An 18,031-nucleotide genomic window follows, 5' to 3' on the forward strand; every position below is an offset into this window, starting at 1 on the left:
GCACCCCTCGGCTTCCCCAGCCTCTTCTCGTTCCCCTCCCTGCTCTGCCCTCAGCAGCTCCCTGAAGCCCCCAGACTCTCTGGCTCACCTCCCACCGCAGCCCAGACCCTCCCCGGACTCCCAGACCCTCCCCGGACTCCCAGACCAGCTGAACTTCCCCCTGGATCCACCTGGGGCATAGCCAGCGGGAATCTGGCCAAGGGGTGGCCTAGGCTCCAATTTCGCTCTGTGGGGGCTCTGGGTGATTGTCTGTCCCCAAGCACTGGCCAGGAGCACCCTGTTCCCAAATGCCTTCCCCTGACTTCACCCTGGGGTCAGGGAGGGGCCTTGTTCCGCCAGAGGGAGGGTGTGGACGTGGGGGTCTTTGTCAGAAGAGCTCTCCTCGTTCAGAACCCTGTTCCCATGGGCCCCGTCCTCCCGTCCCCAAACTCTGGTGGAGTGCAGGATTTCTGAGACCGCAGCCGTGGGATGGGGGAGTGGAAGTAAGCACCCTACCGCTCCCGCCCAGGAAGCAGCCAAGTCCCAGACTGGTGCGGAGGAAGCGGTGGAGAGTCCCAGGTGGGACCCTGCAGCCCCCTGCTCCAGGTCCTTGAAGTGCCAGCATTGCTGGCACGGGAGGGGTCGGTGCTGAGAGGAGGGAGCGTGGAGGACTCAGGGTGGGGCCCCCATGCTGATGCCCATGGACAAGTCCCCCGATCTGCTCTGTGCCTTGAGTGGCTGACAGCTCCCGAATCACTCTGTCATCAGGCACCCTATCTCTCCCAGCCCCTCCGACACTCCATCCCTGTGTCTTCCCCTACACTCTCCCAGCCCATTCCCTCGGTCACCTCCAGTGGCCCCGCCAGCCCTGCCAGGCCAGTCCCCTGCCCCCTTCCTCCTCAGCAGGCACTGGCCGACCCCGAGGGCAAAGAGGCGGTCACCGTGCAGACCGGGAGCCCTGTCCACCCACGGCCCCTGCCTTCAGTTTCCATGTGTGAACCTCAGGGTCACAACTCAGAAGTGCCGTGTGGCCCAGGCCTCAGTGGCCCTGGGGGCGCTCCCCTCCCTTCCCCACCCCCGTCCTAACTGGGCACTGCCAGCAAGTGGGCCGGGAGCCAGGACGCTCAGGCCTCTAAGCCTCAGCTGTCACCAGACCCGCCTGTTTGTCACTGGGGCACTCAGTGCAGCCTGAGAGGCTGGCACGATGCCTTTGTTGGGGGGTGGGGAGTCGAGGAGGGGTCAGGCTCAGGCCCACCCTCTGTCCTGACAGAGGTGGAGGGAAGGGGGACTCATCCCCCCTCTAGCAGAGCGCAGAGGTGCGACAGTCCCCTCTGTCCTTTCTCAAGAAGCCAGTCACAGCCCCTGCGACCCTCACCTCCTAGCTGCATGTGGCCTGAGACCCTCTCACACCCCCCGCAGAGAAGCAGTACGCTCTGGACCCCTGCTGTCCAGTGGAGACAGAGTGCAAGCCACAAAGAGAGCCTTAAGGTTAAAATAGGCAGGTAAAATTGATTATAATAATACATGCGTGCGTGTTACGTCGCTTCAATCGTGTCTGACTCTTTGCAACCCCATGAATTGCAGCACTCCAGGCCTCCCTGTCCATCACCAACTCCTGGAGTTTACTCATACTCACGTCCATCGAGTCGGTGATGCCATCCAGCCATCTCATCCTCTGTCGTCCCCTTCTTCTCCTGCCCCCAATCCCTCCTGGCATCAGGGTCTTTTCCAATGAGTCAGCTCTTCCCATCTGGTGACCAAAGTACTGGAGTTTCAGCTTTAGCATCATTCCTTCCAAAGAACACCCAGGGCTGATCTCCTTTAGGATGGACTGGTTGGATCTCCTTGCAGTCCAAGGGACTCTCAAGAGTCTTCTCCAGCACCACAGTTCAAAAGCATCAATTCTTCAGTGCTCAGCTTTCTTCACAGTCCAACTCTCACATCCACACATGACCAGTGGAAAAACCATAGCCTTGACTAGACAGACCTTTGTTGACAAAGTAATGTCTCTGCTTTTTAATATGCTATCTAGGTTGGTCATCACTTTCCTTCCAAGGAGTAAACATGTTTTAATTTCATGGCGGCAACCACCATCTGCAGTGATTTTGGAGCCCAAAAAAATAAAGTCTGCCACTGTTTCCACTGTTTCCCATCTATTTCCCATGAAGTGATGGGACCAGATACCATGTATGATCTTTGTTTTCTGAATGTTGAGTTTTAAGTCAACTTTTTCACTCTCCTCTTTCACTCTCATCAAGAGGCTTTTTAGTTCCTCTTCACTCTCTGCCATAAGGGTGGTGTCATCTGCATATCTGAGGTGATTGATATTTCTCCCGGCAATCTTGATTCCAGCTTGTGTTTCTTCCAGCCTAGCGTTTCTCCTGATGTACTCTGCATATAAGTTAAATAAGCAGGGTGACAATATACAGCCTTGATGTACTCCTTTTCCTATTTGGAACCAGTCTATTGTTCCATGTCCAATTGCAACCCCCAACTGTGACACCTAGAAATGTCTCCAGATAACCCAGCCGTCCCTGGTGGGCCGAGTCGCCTCCAGCTAAGAACCACTGGTCCAGTGGAAGGAAGCCCCTCCCGATACCAAGACTGAGCTGCTGTCAGTCCTGATAGCTGTAATGATAAGAACATCTGTCAACATAGCAGAGGATACGATGCTCAGACAGCATCACCAACTCAAGGGCCCTGAATCTGAGCAAACTGGGGGAGATTGTGGAGGCCAGAGGAGTCTGGTGTGCTGCAGTCCATGGGGTCGCAAAGAGTCGGACACCACTTAGTGACCAAACAATAACGTACCAAGTGCGTTACCTCCTTTTTTCCTCCCTGCAGACCTTGGAGGTTGTGCTTGGATCATCTCATTTTGTAGATGAGGAAAGTGAGGCTCGGACGCAGGACTCAGGTCTAGCCCTGTCTGGCTCAGAACTCATGCCCTTAATCTCCTCTCTAAGCTCTGTGTCCTCAGCCACTTCAGTTGTGTACGACTCTCTGCGACCCCGTGGACTGTAGCTTGCCAGGCTCCTCTGTCCGTGGAATTCTCCAGGCAAGAATACTGGAGTGGGTAGCCATTTCCTTCTCCAGGGGATTTTCTGAGCCCAGGGATAAAACTCGCATCTCTTGGGTCTCCTGCACTGCAGGCAGATTCTTTATCACTGAGCCTCTGGGGAGGCTCCTCTAACCTCCAGTCCAGATTGAATTAGATGACCCTCTTAGCCCGTGTCCCTCCCAGCCCCCTCCAGGGCCATGAGACACTGCCCCCGGAGACTTTACCCGCCCCCAGCTGACCTTCTGTTTCCCTCCCCACCCAGACACAAGTCCTGACTTGACCCCCACGTGATGCCCCAGGGTCTCCAGTCTCCAAGGAGACACTGAGGGGCAAGGTGGTGGGCCTTAGGCCCAGTCAGTGAGGGAGTGGTGTCTTGACCCCTCAGTCCTGAATCACAAAGATGAGTGAACAGACCACAACACCCACCCGCTTTCCCAAGGGCTCTGGGTCCCCTCTCCTGAGATGTGCACAGACCTCCTTCACCTCCAGACACAAGGCAGGGGCCTCGCCTGCCCCTTCCTCGGCTGGTCCTGAGGGTCACCCACCCTCTCCCAGCAAAACCGGTCCTTTGGGGATGATGACCTGACCCAGCGACATTCTGAGGGCTGGCCTGCAGCAAGCTAAAAACAGATGCACAGAAAGGAGGAAGTAGGAAATGTTTCTGTGGAGATTTACTTCGGGATCCTTGTTAAAGATACTTGCTGTTTCCTCTCCCCTCCCTGCCTCCCACGCAGCACGCTTATCTGAGGTCTGGCGTGCGGGCCTCCTCTGCGCACGGGCCTCGTCTTCGCGGTTTCCACCAACGGTCCCTTCAACCCACAGCTGCTGCTTCAGTGGGCTGGCCTGAGTCCACATCTGATTCTGACTTGTTGGAGAGAAAGCGCTGAGTGAGTGGCACCCCCATGTCAATTTCATCTTGCCGCTCGCCTCCGCCAGATCCCCTGGGAGCCTGGGGAACGAGCGGCCTTGGGATAAGGCGACAGGGTAGTTGCGCTCTGCCTGACTCGCCCCCTGACCCACAAGCCCTGGGTTCATGCATCTGACCGGGAGGGGAAGAGTTCTTGACTGGGTTGCGAGCTCTCTCCATATCCGTTTCCTGAGGTCTGCAGGAGCTTCAGGGCAGAGATAATGTTATCGGTCACCTCCTGCCTCTGTAGGGCTTTCTCCTGGCTGCATTTGACCTCTTGATGAGCCCGTGAGGTTGGAAGTAGAGGTGATCTACGCACCTTCCTCTGATTCCCCAAGGCAGAGGCTGGCCAGCCATTTCTCCAGGAGGGCCTGGCCCATCACCCTCCGACAGAAGATAGGAACGGGGGTGCCAGGAAGGGGTCCCAGGCATCAGCACAGTGAGACTGGGCAAGCAGGGCACAGGCCGTCGCGCACCCTGCCTGGGGGCCCTGCGCGCTCAGTCGCTCAGGCGGGTCCAACTCTGTGTGACCCCACGGACTGCAACCCGCCAGGCCTCTCTGTCTCTGGGGTTCTCCAAGCAGGAATACTGGGGTGGGCTGCCATGCCCTCCTCCAGGGGTTCTTCCCAGAGACAGAACCCGCATCTCCTGCACTGGCAGGCGGATTGTTTACCACCGAGCCACCTGGGAAGCCCCCAGCCTTGGAGGAGAGCCTGCCAAATCTGAATTCAACCCCACATCACTCCCTCAGCTCAACTCAGATCACCCTCTCTGACTCTTTGTTGGTGTGAGTGTTTTACAAAGTATACTTAGGATCCGATCGAAGTGCTAGGGCCTACGGTGCCTGAGCGCCCTGCCACCGGGTGTCAGGCCCCCCACCTCCTGCTGACCCACCTGCACCCACTGCAGCCTGGCTGGTTTTGTGGACGCTGCTCTTGGCCCCTGACCGCATCTCCTCCTCCCTGCTTCGGGGCCGCTGCAGGTGCTGTTCCCTTTGTCTGGCACGTGGCCCCCTGACCTCTGCAAGCCTGGCAAGTCTCAGCTCCTGTCACCTCCTCCAAGCAGCTTTCTGAACTCCTCCCCACCCACCCCGCATTCCACAGTGCCGACCCCAAGCCCCAGGCGCTCCCCGCCTCAGGACTGTTGCTTTCTTTGTGCATCTTATTATTCACTTAACATTGCTAGCTAACTTACTCTGTACCAGGCAGCCTTATGGGCACTTCGTACGCTCATGACATATGTGTTTAATAATTTGAGTTCAGTTGCTTAGTCGTGTCTGGTTTTTGCAGCCTCATAGACTCTGCCCAGGCAGAAATACTGGAGTGGGGTGCCATTTCCTACTCCAGGGATTTGATAATTTATTTGTGTTTAAACCTCACAGCCGGCTTCCCAGGTAGCTCAATGGTAAAGAATCCACCTGCCAATGCTGGAGACACAGGTTGGATGCCTGGGTTGGGAAGATTCCCCTGGAGAAGAAGTGGCAACCCACTCCTGTATTCTTGCCCGGGAGGTCCCATGGACAGAGGAGCCTGGCGGGCGACAGTCCCTGGGGTCGTGAAGAGTCGGGATGACTTAGTGACTAAAAACAACTTCGAAACTGGCAATAGCTTAGTGAGTCGGCACCGTTTCGGGGAAGCGCGTGGGGAGCTGGCGCTTAGTGAGCAGGCACCGTTTCGGGGAAGCGCGTGGGGGAGCTTGCTCACGATGGCGCGGCTGCTAGATGGTGGCGCTTAGTGAGTAGGCACTGTGACGGGGAAGCGCGTGGGGAGCTTGCTCACGATGGCGCAGCCGCTAGATGGTGGCGTTGCGGAGCCACCTTTGGCCGCCCTGCCAAGCCGTCTTCTGGGGCGGGTGTTATAGGCGTGTCCTCCCCCTGCCCAATGCCTTCCTCGTTCCCGTGAGCCCCCTGCCCTCAGGTCACTGATGTCTCCTTGGTTGGCTGGCTGGCTGGATGGATGTGGCCAGGGCACACATGGACTGGATTGTCACCAGGCTCCACCGCCAGCCTCAGGGATGGGCACCGCTGGACAGAGCGGCGGAAGGCCAAGGGCGTGTGGCCGAGCTTGGCCAGGGCAGCGTTGCCCCTGAGGGAATGACAGAGGTGGAATTCAGGCCAGGCCAGGTGGCCTCATAAATTAGAACAACACCCAGGACCCTCAACTCTTAAAAACAAGGAAAGGCTCTGGTGCCAGGCTAGTCCCCGGGGAGTGGCAGCTCTGTGTGGTCGAGCCCACCGCCCCCTGCACAGCTGGGGTCCCCCAGATCTTCTGTCCCGACCCACAGGGCCTGAGTCGGGTGGGAGCACAGCAGCAAGGGCTCACCCCAGTGCCCACCCCCAGCTGGACAGGCACGTGGTTCAGCTTCGGGGGAGGCCAGTTTTTGGCGGCAGCTCTGTTCTGCCCGGCCATGCCCAGCCCCATGCGCAGGACACTGACGGCTTGTCTTGGTCACTTATCCGAAGACCCAGGGTAGGATGCCAGCCTTTGGTGTCCCCTCTCTGGACTGATGCCCACCTGCAAAATGAGTGGGGCTTCTTGTTTGATCCTTTCCTGACCCAGGCCTGGACTCCCCCTCCTTCACCCGGTGTCCCTACCCAGAGGATCTTTAGGGAGGACTGGAACCCCTGGATCCCTCCCAGGACGGGAGAGCCAGGCCTGGAGCTCAGAGAGCTTCAGTTTCCCCCACATCCTGCCTGTCTCGGTCTATCCATGAGACTCAGAGCAAACGCTTGCCCTCTGTGGGCCTCAGCGTGCACATCTGTAAAATAGGATGACATTAACACGGGCCTCGTGGGGTTATCAAAAGGATAGACTGAGATTACCTGGGCTTAGGACTTGAAACAGTATCCCGCACATAGTCAGTAAGGAGTTTTCGTGAATTAGCATTGGGTTTTGTGCGTGCTGAATCGCTTCAGTCGTGTCCGACTCTTTGTGACCCTGTGGACTGCAGCCCACCAGGTTCCTCTGGCCATGGGATTCTCCAGGCAAGAACACTGGAGGGGGCTGCTGTGTCCTCCTCCAGGGGGTCTTCCCCCGCCAGGGACGGAACCTGTCTCTCCTGTGTCTGCAGCGTTGGCAGGCAGGCTCTTACCACTGCCGCCGCCTGGGAAGCCCACTGGGTTTATTGTAAGATTATTAAGACAGGTAATAGTGGACTGTGGCCTCAAACAGTTTAGCATGTTCACAGGGGAGAAATGTTGACGCCGCGTTAAGTACTGTTTCAAGCACCAGCACGGGGAGGGGGAGGGGTCCTGGCAGATAAGATCTGGGAAGACTTCCTGGAGAGGGTGGCAACCCAGCTGGAGGGTGGACGGGGGTTCACAGTGTGACCCGGACAGGCCATGCGGGAGCAAGGTGCCTGGCAGGAAGGTAGGGGCACTGGGGGGCAGAAAGGGCATAGTTTCTGTAGCCTGGAGTGTAAGCCTGGAGAGTGGATTCGCTTGAACCTGGGCTTTGAACGCTGGGATCAGGCATTAAACTGTTCTGCAGGGAGTCGTTGCAGGTGTCTGGGGAGGGAGTGATCGTGGATTAGATTGTTTCTTCCCTAAGGAGAGGGCCCCTGGGCAACTGGAGGCCCCAGTGCCTAGTGAGAGAGGCTGCTGAGCCCACCGAGCACAGAAGAGGGCTGGCTAAGAGCAAGAGGCGTGGTCTGTCTTCACGGAGCCCAGTCCAGACCAGCTGCCCACTCCCGGGCTCCAGCTGCCTCCCCTCCAGAAGGCTCCGGGAGGGGGCTCGCCGTGGGGCTGCACACCAGGCTGGCACCCACAGAGCCCCTGAGATCCCTGCAAAGACCTGGGGACAGGATGTCACACCCAGGCTGCCAGGAGCTGGGTTCACAGCGGAGTCAGCCCCACTGGTGTTAACGAGGCCCAGGGCAGGTGGACAAGCCAGGAGAGCCAGTTGCCAGTGAGCCGCAGGCACGTCCTGCCCTCGAGTCTGGGGCGGAGGGAGTGTCCCAGCCCTGCGAGGTCAAGCTGGCCCTCCCCACTGACTAAGGGAGGACCAGAGAGGCTGATGGCTCCCTCGAGGTCACACAGCATCTGTGGGGCTGAGCAGATGCTAGGCTGCAGCACCCAGAATCCCCTCGGGCCAGGCACAGTGAGCACGCCTCTCCTACACCTGACACTGCTTTCCAGTCTTGCTCCAAGTTCCATTGTCTGATGCCTGCTGACTGGCTGTGTCCCTCCATTTCCCCGGCCGACACCCCGCCCCGCGCCACCACCACCGCTCCCTTGGACAGCTGCGGCCACCTTCCCACTGGTCCCCCCGCCTACCCCTCTCCTGACTCTGCCTCCCACCCCCCACCCTGCGCCCTGGAGGAGCTGTCTGCAGGCAAGGCGCTCGCGTTTCCCTGCGCAGCAGCCTCGGGGCCTGCAGGGGAGCGGCCAGCCCCTCACCGTGGCCTGGGTCCTCCCCCCACTGCTCTCCTCCTGTCGTGCTCACAGACCCCAGCCTCGTTAACCTCCTTCCAGTTTCTCAAACATGCTGGGCTCACGTCCACCTCAGGCCAGCACCCACGCTGTCCTTGCTGCTTGGAAATCTCTGCTCCTCTTCCTCTCATCGCTTTGGGCAAATTCAGTGGTTCCCACGCTGGTCCCTGGACCAGCAGCTTCACCTGGGAGTTTGTAGCTGCCTCTCACAGTGTATGTGTGTCACATCTTCCGATCACACTCTTTAAATGCATGCAATTCTATCTGTCAGTTCTCCAATAAAATTGCGGGGAAGAAATGCGCATTCCCAGGCACCTTCCCCAATCTGCAGAGTCAGAAACTCTGGGGGTAGCCTGACAATCTATATTTTAACAGGCCTTTCATGTGGGGCCAGTGCGATTCAAATGTAAGAACCACTGATCTAACAAACTAAGCTATAATTTAGAGTGTAAAATTAAAACTTCAACTCAAATGCCACGTCTTCCAGGAATCCTTTCTCGACCTCCAGACCAGGACCTCGTGGAACCCCATACTTTCCTTTAGAGCAGCTTTCACAGCTGTGATCATAACTGTGCAATCCGTCAAGAGCCTTTTTCTTTTCCACTAGAGTATTTTCTCCATGGCCCCAGGACCATAGTTTCTATTTTGCTCTATCCCAGGACCTAGCACACGCCTGACACATAAAAAGTCCTCAATAAATACTGTCACGTGAATGGCCACAAACGCAAGTCCCCTTTTCCAGCCCTTCCTGGGGCAAACAGTCCCTTACCGTGCACCTGTGCTAAGCTAGGTGCTGAAAGTGAAAGAAAATACACTCTCTGCCTCCAAGAAGGTGAGCTGCCACCAGGGAAAATAAACATGGATGGAGCCAAATCAGTTGAGTTGAGTCATGCAGGAAGGCTGAGCTGCCAGGCAGAGAAGTCGGGGGAAAGATTTACAGGGAGAAGGACCCGCAGGAGCAAAGCGCGTAGTGAGATGAGACAGTGCTGGGGCTGGGGCGGTGGGGGCATTGCAGGCAGCGAGGCGGGGAGTCAGTGTGAGACGCGGTGGCTGAGTACCACTGGATGAGTACCAGGCACTGGAGTTTGAATTTTGCTGTTTGGTGGTCACTGAAGAGCCACTGAGTATTTTCCAGCAGGCAAGTAACCTGATTTCTTTCCCTTTTTTTAAATCACTCTGATAATACAATTTGGAAAACCAAGACCCTTCTTGGGTCCATTCATTCATTTACTCCTGAAATATATACGTCGAGCGTGGCCGTGCCCTGGGTGCTGGGATATGGTGGGCAGTGCCGACGTGGCCCCCACCTGGCCTTCTGTCCACATGGCTTTAGCCTCTTTCCCGTAAGCCGGAGGGCATGGCCACCGCGACCTCTGCTCTGGCCCCTCCATAACCCCCGCGCCCCGCCCTGCAGCCTCCAGGGAGAAGTGACATGCCCACAGCCCCTGGCTCTTGGGTTGCTGCAGGGGATTCTAAGAGGTTCTTCCTGGGGAGGGAGGCAGCCAGCAGGCCCCACAGGGAACAATGGGTGCCTTGGTTGGTTCTGCCAGGGCCACTCCAAGAATAGCTGTTTGCTCAGCTCAGAGCAGGGCTGGGACGGGAGGGTGTGGGGCTCTAGAGCTCCAGTGTAGGTGGGGTATTAACCCCCAAGCCTCTGGGGCCTCCTCTAGTTTCTCACTGGCTCAGAGGGACGAAGGAGGTGGGGAGCATCACTCAGAGCAACCATCGTCAGAACTGGGCCCTAAAACGTCATCCTGCCCTGTGAGTTTACAGAGCAATTTTTCTATAGAGCTGTATGCAGAAGCCCAGTATACAGGACAAGGTGAAACAATAGTGGCTCTGGTTAAAGGGGTGGGCGTCTAGCAGAGAGACCCCTGGCTAGTCAGCACCTCCCTCGCCACCCCTTTGTCCAGACCTGCCCCTCTGCGCTCCCCAGACTCCAGCCACCCTTGTCCTGGTCCCATTCTTTCACTTTACTCTTGATGAAACAGAGAGGACAAGTGCTTCACCCAAGGCCACCCAGCAGGTTTATGGTCAAACCCGGGGCTTGCGCTAGGGGGATATCTGCTAGACCTGAGCACACAGCTCCCCAGACTCCCATGATTTTTACCAAAAGCATATTCTAACTCTCGTATCATTGACTTAAAATTTATCTTTAAACCATCTCTTATTTTTCTTATAACTTTAAGTGGAGATCTTATATCATTACCATAAACGCCAAGCCTTTATCAGTTTCCGTAAAAGATAGCACGTTAAATGAATACCTGTCTTAAATTCTGCATCCATGTGCCATCTAAAAGTATCTCATGGGTACCCACACCTCCTTTGGGGATTTCCAGCCTCGCGCATCTAAAAGGTTCACTGCTCAGAACGTGTGAAAATGTTAGTCACTCAGTCACGTCCAACTCTTTGTGACCCCATGGACTGTAGCCCTCCAGGTTCCTCTCTCCATGGAATTTTCCAGGCAAGGATACTGGAGAGGGTTGCCATTTCCTTCGCCAGGGGATCTTCCTGACCCAGGGATCAAACCCAGGTCTCCTGCATTGCAGGCGGATTCTTTACTGTCTGAGTGACCAGGGAAGTGTGTCCTGCTCAGCTCCACCCCCTCTGCTGAGTGGGTGTGATGTGCTCAGCCCTGTGCTAGGCTCTGGAGGAGAGCAGACCTTGCCCTCGGGGTCTTACGATCCAGAGGAGATAGACATCCCGTGGCAACGGGAGATGCATCCCGCCCCAAGGAGGGAAAGACAGGCCTGTGGGACAGGAGGGATGGGTGGTCCTCCTTCACCTTATGGGCTGGCAAGTGGATGCTCAGAAGGTGCAAGGGATACACTCAAGTCCCCCTCAGCATGTCACTGGCAAAAGGGGTTGAACCCAGATTTTTGGCACATATCCCCCCAAGCCAGGGTTTCCGCCTTCTGCCCAGACTCTGTGCCGCAGCAGACCACAGACAAGTGTCCCCGTGATGGGCTGAGTGGTTTGGAAGAAGACAGACAAGAAACAGTGATTCTGGAACTTTTTCTCACTCTCTCCTTTTCCAGCCCTGGGCATGGGGCTGCCCAGCCCTTGGTGCTCTCTCCTGACAGTGCCCGGGATCACAGTAGTCTTCGCCGGTAACTCTCACGGCCTGTGGCCTGGCTCAACGAGGCCCTGCCTGGTGGCCTCTGCAAACTCCCACTCACGGCCTTGGCCATCCTGCCCCAGGACCCTAAGCGCCAGAGTGCACTGCTGCACGTCTAGACCAGTGGTTCTCGAGCTGCGGTCCGTGGACCAGCAGTACCAACAGCTCCTAGAGACATGGTGAAATGCAGATTCTCAGGCCCCACTTCAGGCCTCGTGTTCCGTTACTACCTTGCGTCCAGTCCCTGCGATCTCCTGGGCTGCCGCACGCTGTACCTCCCTGTCCGCCACTACCTCCCAGAATTTGCTCAAATTCCACTGAGTCAGTGCTACAATCTACCCATCTCATCCTCTCGTCCCCTTCTCCTCCCGCCCTCAGTCTTTCCCAGCATCAGGGTCTTTTCCAGTCAGTCAGCTCTTCGCATCAGGTGGCCAAAGGACTGGAATTTCAGCTTCAGCATCAGTCCCTCCAGTGAATATTCAGGGTTGATTTCCCTTAGGATGGACTGGTTTGATCTCCTTGCTGCCCAAGGGACTCTCAAGAGTCTTCTCCAGCAACATAGCTCAAAAGCATCAATCCTTCAGCACTCAGCTTTCTTTATGGTCCAGCTCTCACATCCATACATGACTACTGGAAAAACCATAGCCTTGACTAGACAGACCTTTGTCAGCAAAGTGATATCTCTGGTTTAATATGCTGTCTAGGTTCATCATAGCCTTCCTTCCCAGAAGCAAGCATCTTTGGATTTCATGGCTGCAGTCACCATCTGCAGTGATTTGGGGGCCCAGAAAATAAAATCTGTCCTGTCATCCACTTTTTCTTCTTCTATTTGCCATGAAGTGATGGAACCAGGTGCCATGATCTTCATTTTTTGAATGTTGAATTTTAAGCCAACCTTTTCACTCTCCTCTTTCACCCTCATCAAGAGGCTCTTTAGTTCCTCTTCACTTTTTGCAGTTAGAGTGGTATCATCTGCATGTCTGAGGTTGTTGGTATTTCTCCCTGTAATCTTGATTCCAGCTTGTGCTCCATCCGATCTCGCATTTTGCATGATGTACTCTGCATATAAGTTAAATATGCAGAGTGACAGGATAGAGGCTTCTTTCCCAATTTTGAACCAATTTGTTGTTCCATGTCCAGTTCTACCTGTTGCTTCTTGACCTGCAAACAGGTTTCTCAGGAGACAGATAGGATGGGCTGGCATTCCCATCTTTTTAAGGATTTTCCGCAGTTTACTGTGAGCCGTGCAGATAAAGGCTTTCATATAGTCAGTGAGGCAGATGTAGATGTTTTTCTGGAAATTCCTTGCTTTCTCCACGATCCAGTGAATGTTGGCAGTTTGATCTCCGGTTCCTCTGCCTCTCTGAAAACCAGAATCGGAAGTGCTGAGAAGGGGCCAGACACCCCATGCTCTGACGAGCCCTCCAGGTAAAGGCTCTGCTGCTGCAGCTGCTGCTCCTGAACGCGGAGGACCGCTGTTCCGGAGCTCTCATTCGCCCCTGGCCACTGTCCCAGGCGCACTTCCGTCATGCCAGCCGTTCTCTCTGAGAATGGCACCCACAAATCTGTGGCCGTTTAAAAAAAGAAAGCAAAGGTTGAAACAGTACCCGCTGATGATCCTGACGCCCGATCATAGTGGAGAACTCTTTGGGAGCCTGAGAGCACCAGGCCTTCGAGACAGCAGCTGTGCCTCTGAGGCAGACACTTGCACCTCTATCTTCGTCCTAAACCCCACGAGAATCTGCTTGAATCCCTCTGAGCCCTCTTGAGCTTTTGGGAACCTTCAGACCGTGGGCTGGAGATTTAGCAAAACCGTCAGCCCTGGCGCCTTCCTCCTCTGTCTCCCAGTCCTTCCTGTTATCACCCTGGAGGTCTGAGTCTTAATCTGCTTGAGCTGCCGAAACAAAATACTATGGGCTCAGTGGCTTAAAAACAAACGTTTCTCTCTCCCAAGTCCACAAAATGCCATGGGCTCAGTGGCTTAAAAACAAACGTTTCTCTCTCCCAGGTCCCTCGGCTCGAGTCTGAGATCAGAGCACCAGCCAGGCTCTCACCCAGGTCTGCACCGAGGGCCTTCCAGCTGTGGGCTCATGCGGCCCATCCTCGGTGCCCGCGAAGGGAGACCGCACTCTCTCTGCCTCTTCTTATGAGGAGGCAAACCCTATCGCTTAGACCTTGCTCTCCTGACTTCATCTAATGTTCAACAACAATCACATTGAGGGTTAGGGCTTAAGACTCGAACATTTGGTCCACAGCAACCAGCTCAAACCAGTTATTTTCCCGCCTTGAAACCTTGATGGCTTCTCAAGAATTCTAAGACTATTTCCCATTCAGTAGAAAACTCCTCCAGAACCCCAAGCAATGACTCTCGAAGAGAATTCCAAGCTGTGAAAGCTGTGGCAAAAAGGAGGTGTCTTTGTGAAGAGCCCACCCCTGCCCGGTAAGCTCCTGGTTCACGGCTCCGTCTGTGTGCAAACCCAGCACCTGGAAGCCTGCCTCCTCACTGGCAGCCGAGCTCCCCTGGTCTTCAGCTCAGACACTGAACAGGGCTTGGGAGACGAGAGTTCTAGGCCCAGCAAACTCTGTCTTTGCTGCAAACTCGGTCTTCTGTCTGAGCCTCAGACCTCTACCCTTACAATAGCAGGTGGCTTCCAAGCTGGTTGCCCATCAGAAATACAAGGAATCTTGTTAAGGATTCAGGTCCCCAGGAGGGATGACTAGGTGGAGCACAGGGCATTTTTAAGGCGGAGAAACTATTTTGTACTATACTATAAACGTGCATACTTGACGCTGTGCATTTGACAAAGCTCAGAAGACTGCAATACAGAGTAAACTATGGACTCTAGTTAATAATAGTACATCAATATTGCTTCATTAATGGTAACAAATGTATCACAGGAATGCAAGATATTCATAATATGGGAAACTACACAGAGGAGAAGGGGTATATGGGAGCTCTCTATACTATGCGATCAACTGTTCTGTAAACCTAATACTGCTTTAAAAACAAAGCCTACTATTTTAAAAAATAAAAGCAGATTCCCCAGGCCCCAACCTGGATCATTCTGAGTCAGTGGGTGCAAGATTAGCCCAGGGAATCTGTATGTTTCTTTTCACTCATTTATCTTTGGCAGTGACGGGTCCTCGCTGCTGCTTGGGCTCTTCTCTGGCTGCGGCGAGTGGGGCCACGCTCCGCCGAGGCGCGTGGGCTTCTCACTCTGGTGCTCCTCCTGCTGTGGAGCGCGGGCCCTGGGCGCGAGGGCTCGGGAGCTTGGCTCCCGGTTCTGGAGCCTGGGCTCAGCAGCCGCGGTGCACGGCCTTAGTTCCTCCTTGGCATGTGAGGTCTTCCCAGATCAGGGGTCGAGTGCACGTCTCCTGCCCTGGAAGGTGGACTCATCACCACTAGCACCACCTGGGAAGCCGTATACATGTACACTCTTTTTCAGATTCTTTTCCATTCAGTTCAGTTGCTCAGTCGTGTCCAACTCTGTGACCCCATGGACTGCAGCACGCCAGGCCTCCCTGTCCATCACCAACTCCTGGAGTCTACCCAAACCCAAGTCCATTGAGTCAGTGATGCCATCCAGCCATCTCATCCTCTGTCGTCCCCTTCTCCTCCTGCCCTCAATCTTTCCCAGCATCAGGGTCTTTTCCAATGAGTCAGCACTTCGCATCAGGTGGCCAAAATACTGGAGTTTAAGCTTCTGCATCAGTCCCTCCAGTGAATATTCAGGACTGATTTCCTTTAGGATGGACTGGTTGGATCTCCTTGCAGTCCGAGGGACTCTCAAGAGTCTTCTCCGACACCACAGTTCAAAAGCATCAATTCTTCAGGGCTCAGCTTTCTTCACAGTCCAACTCTCACATCCATACATGACCACTGGAAAAACCATAGCCTTGACTAGACAGACCTTTGTTGACAAAATAATGTCTCCGCCTTTCAATATGCTGTCTAGGTTCATAACTTTCCTTCCAGGGAGTAAGCGTCTTTTAATTTCATGGCTGCAGTCACCATCTGCAGTGATTTTGGAGCCCACAAAAATAAAGTCTGACACTGTTTCCACTGTTTCCCCATCTATTTCCCATGAAGTGATGGGACCAGATGCCATGATCTTCGTTTTCTGAATGTTGAGCTTTAAGCCAACTTTTTCACTCTCCTCTTTCACTTTCATCAAGAGGCTTTTTAGTTCTTCACTTTCTTCCATAAGGGTGGTGTCATCTGCATATCTGAGGTTATTGGTATTTCTCCCGGCAATCTTGATTCCAGCTTGTGCTTCTTCTAGCCCAGCATTTCTCATGATGTACTCTGCATATAAGTCAAATAAGCAGGGTGACAATATACAGCTTTGATATACTCCTTTTCCTATTTGGAACCAGTCTGTTGTTCCATGTCCAGTTCTAACTATTGCATCCTGACCTGCATATAGGTTTCTCAAGAGGCAGGTCAGGTGGTCTGGTATTCCCATCTCTTGCAGAATTTTCCACAGTTTATTGTGATCCACACAGTCAAAGGCTTTGGCATAGTCAATAAAGCAGAAATAGATGTTTTTCTGGAACTCTCTTGCTTTTTTGATGATCCAGCAGATGTTGGGTTTCCATTATAGGTTATTATTGTCCCCTGTGCTCTTCAGTAGGTCCTTGTTGCTTATCTGTTTTATGTGTAGTAGTCTGCATCGGTTCATCCCAACCTCCTAATTTATCCCTCCCACACTGAAGGAATCTGTATTTTTAGCCAGTGCCCTCTTCACTGCTCCTCTGGGAGCCCTGCAGCCTTGCCCCCCAGGGGTCTCTTCCTGAAGGCCCTCGTCCCGCCCACCCAGGAGTCCCTGTGACGCGGCCTCCTCTCTCCCTGCAGCGCAGCCCCTGCGGGGGCCCAGACCTTCAGCCTGAAGCACTCGGAGCGCGTGCGGGTGGAGGTGGTGCGCGATGGGCAGGCTGAGGAGGTGGCCACCAACGGCAAGCAGCGCTGGCCCCTGTCGCCCAGCACCACGCTGCGGCTCACCATGAGCCAGGCGAGCCCTGAAGCCAGCAGCGACAAGGTACCGTGCACGGGCCTGGGGGCCGGGGGCCAGGCCGGTATCAGGCCGGGCCGGATCCGTGTGGGCAGGAAAAGCCAAGCATGGGCCACACACGCAGGTTTCCGTTTTTCCACAACCACATTAAAAGAGCGAAAAGCGAGACCTGCCCGGTGGGCCAGTGGTTAGGACTCCACACGGTCTCTGCAGGCTCATGGGTGCGATCCCTCGTCAGGGAACTGTTAATAAGGTTCCCCTATACTGGGTGGCATGGCCAATAAGTAAGTAAATAAAAGAGCAAAAAGAAATAGATGGACTTAATTTTGATGATATTTTTTACTTAACTCCATATATCCAGATACTGTCATTTCAACGTGATATCAGTGTAAAAAACAAGACCAAGGTTTTTTCCACGCCGAGTCTAAATCTTCTGTGCGTTTCACAGCTGTAGCCCATCTCAGTTCAAACTAGCCACTTTTCACGTGCTCCGTAAATCGGCTCATGGCTGCGGCCACAGAAGGGGGAATTCATGGCAGGTTAACGTCTCGGGACTCTTAGCACAGACTCTTAGACTCCTGGACGCGACGGCCACGAATGCCCTTGGTTTCATCGTGTATCAGATGGGATGCTGGGCGCCCAGGCGCAAGAGTTAGAGCCGAGACTAGGCCCTTTCTCCCTGGGCTCTCTACTTATTAACATGAACGTCACGTGTGTCCTGTGTCAGGGACGGCACTGGGCGTTGTCCAGTGAGGACAGCCTAAGCTCCATCATTGCCGAGTGGAAGCTAGATACACACCCTGGTAGAAGTGGGGACCGGCAGCAGGACGCACCGGGGGGCAAGTAGCAGATGACACCCTGGATGCCCTCTGAGAGAGGGGAGCCCCCTGTCTAGTTGGATATTCTGAGAGAGCCCACCAAGCCAAGAGCACTTCCTGGAGGAGAGGGTTCATCTGGTTAGAGCCGATTGGCTTGACAGACTGTGAGGCGGTCCCTGCAGGTCTTCCTGCCTGTGACCTGTGACTTCTGTTCTCTCCCTCCCCGTGTGCCGCCCCCACCCCCGTCAAGGTCACCGTCAGCTACTATGAGGAGGAGGGGATCACGCCCGTCGACCAGGCTGGGCTCTTCCTCACGGCCATCGGTGAGTCTGCGTGGCTCTGGCCTGGGTGCCTTTGTTCCCCAGGGGCTGGCACTGCTGCTCTTCCCAGGCGCTTGGGCTGTTCTCGGTGCTGCCCGCCTGGCACTCGGAGCTTCCTCTGATAATGCAGGTCTGGGGGGTGCTGCGGGGGGAGGCATGCCTTGGTCCTTCAGCAACTCAGCTGACTATCACAGTCCCCGTCGCAGGCTCTGTGGACTGTGGGGAGAAAGAGCCAAGGGTGCTCCTCCCCCGTCTCTGCCCTGCAGCCCGGAGAAGAGCTCGCTTGTAGAAAGGAGAATGGCCTGTCTACAAAGCCTGCACTGTCCTTCCCAGCCCCAGCTACACCCCTGCCTTCCCCAGCCCCAGCCCCTCAGGGTGCAAAGATGCAGC

The 18,031-nt window shown here is 55.0% G+C and overlaps 1 protein-coding gene across 2 annotated transcripts in view; it reads left to right on the plus strand.

Annotated features, from left to right (window-relative positions):
• Positions 1–18,031, plus strand: part of PADI2 (peptidyl arginine deiminase 2) — a 54,955-nt gene that overhangs the window by 634 nt on the left and 36,290 nt on the right. For both annotated transcript variants that reach the window (XR_011254148.1, XM_069575164.1), the window contains exons 2-3: positions 16,347–16,530; positions 17,572–17,644. Coding sequence is in view for 1 of the 2 variants with exons in the window: in XM_069575164.1 (XP_069431265.1) it covers positions 16,347–16,530; positions 17,572–17,644 (257 nt within the window). In the remaining variant the exon portion in view is untranslated. The remainder of the gene's footprint in view (positions 1–16,346; positions 16,531–17,571; positions 17,645–18,031) is intronic.

Source organism: Ovis canadensis, chromosome 2 (genome assembly GCF_042477335.2).
Source record: "Ovis canadensis isolate MfBH-ARS-UI-01 breed Bighorn chromosome 2, ARS-UI_OviCan_v2, whole genome shotgun sequence".
Taxonomy (NCBI): Eukaryota; Metazoa; Chordata; class Mammalia; order Artiodactyla; family Bovidae; genus Ovis; species Ovis canadensis.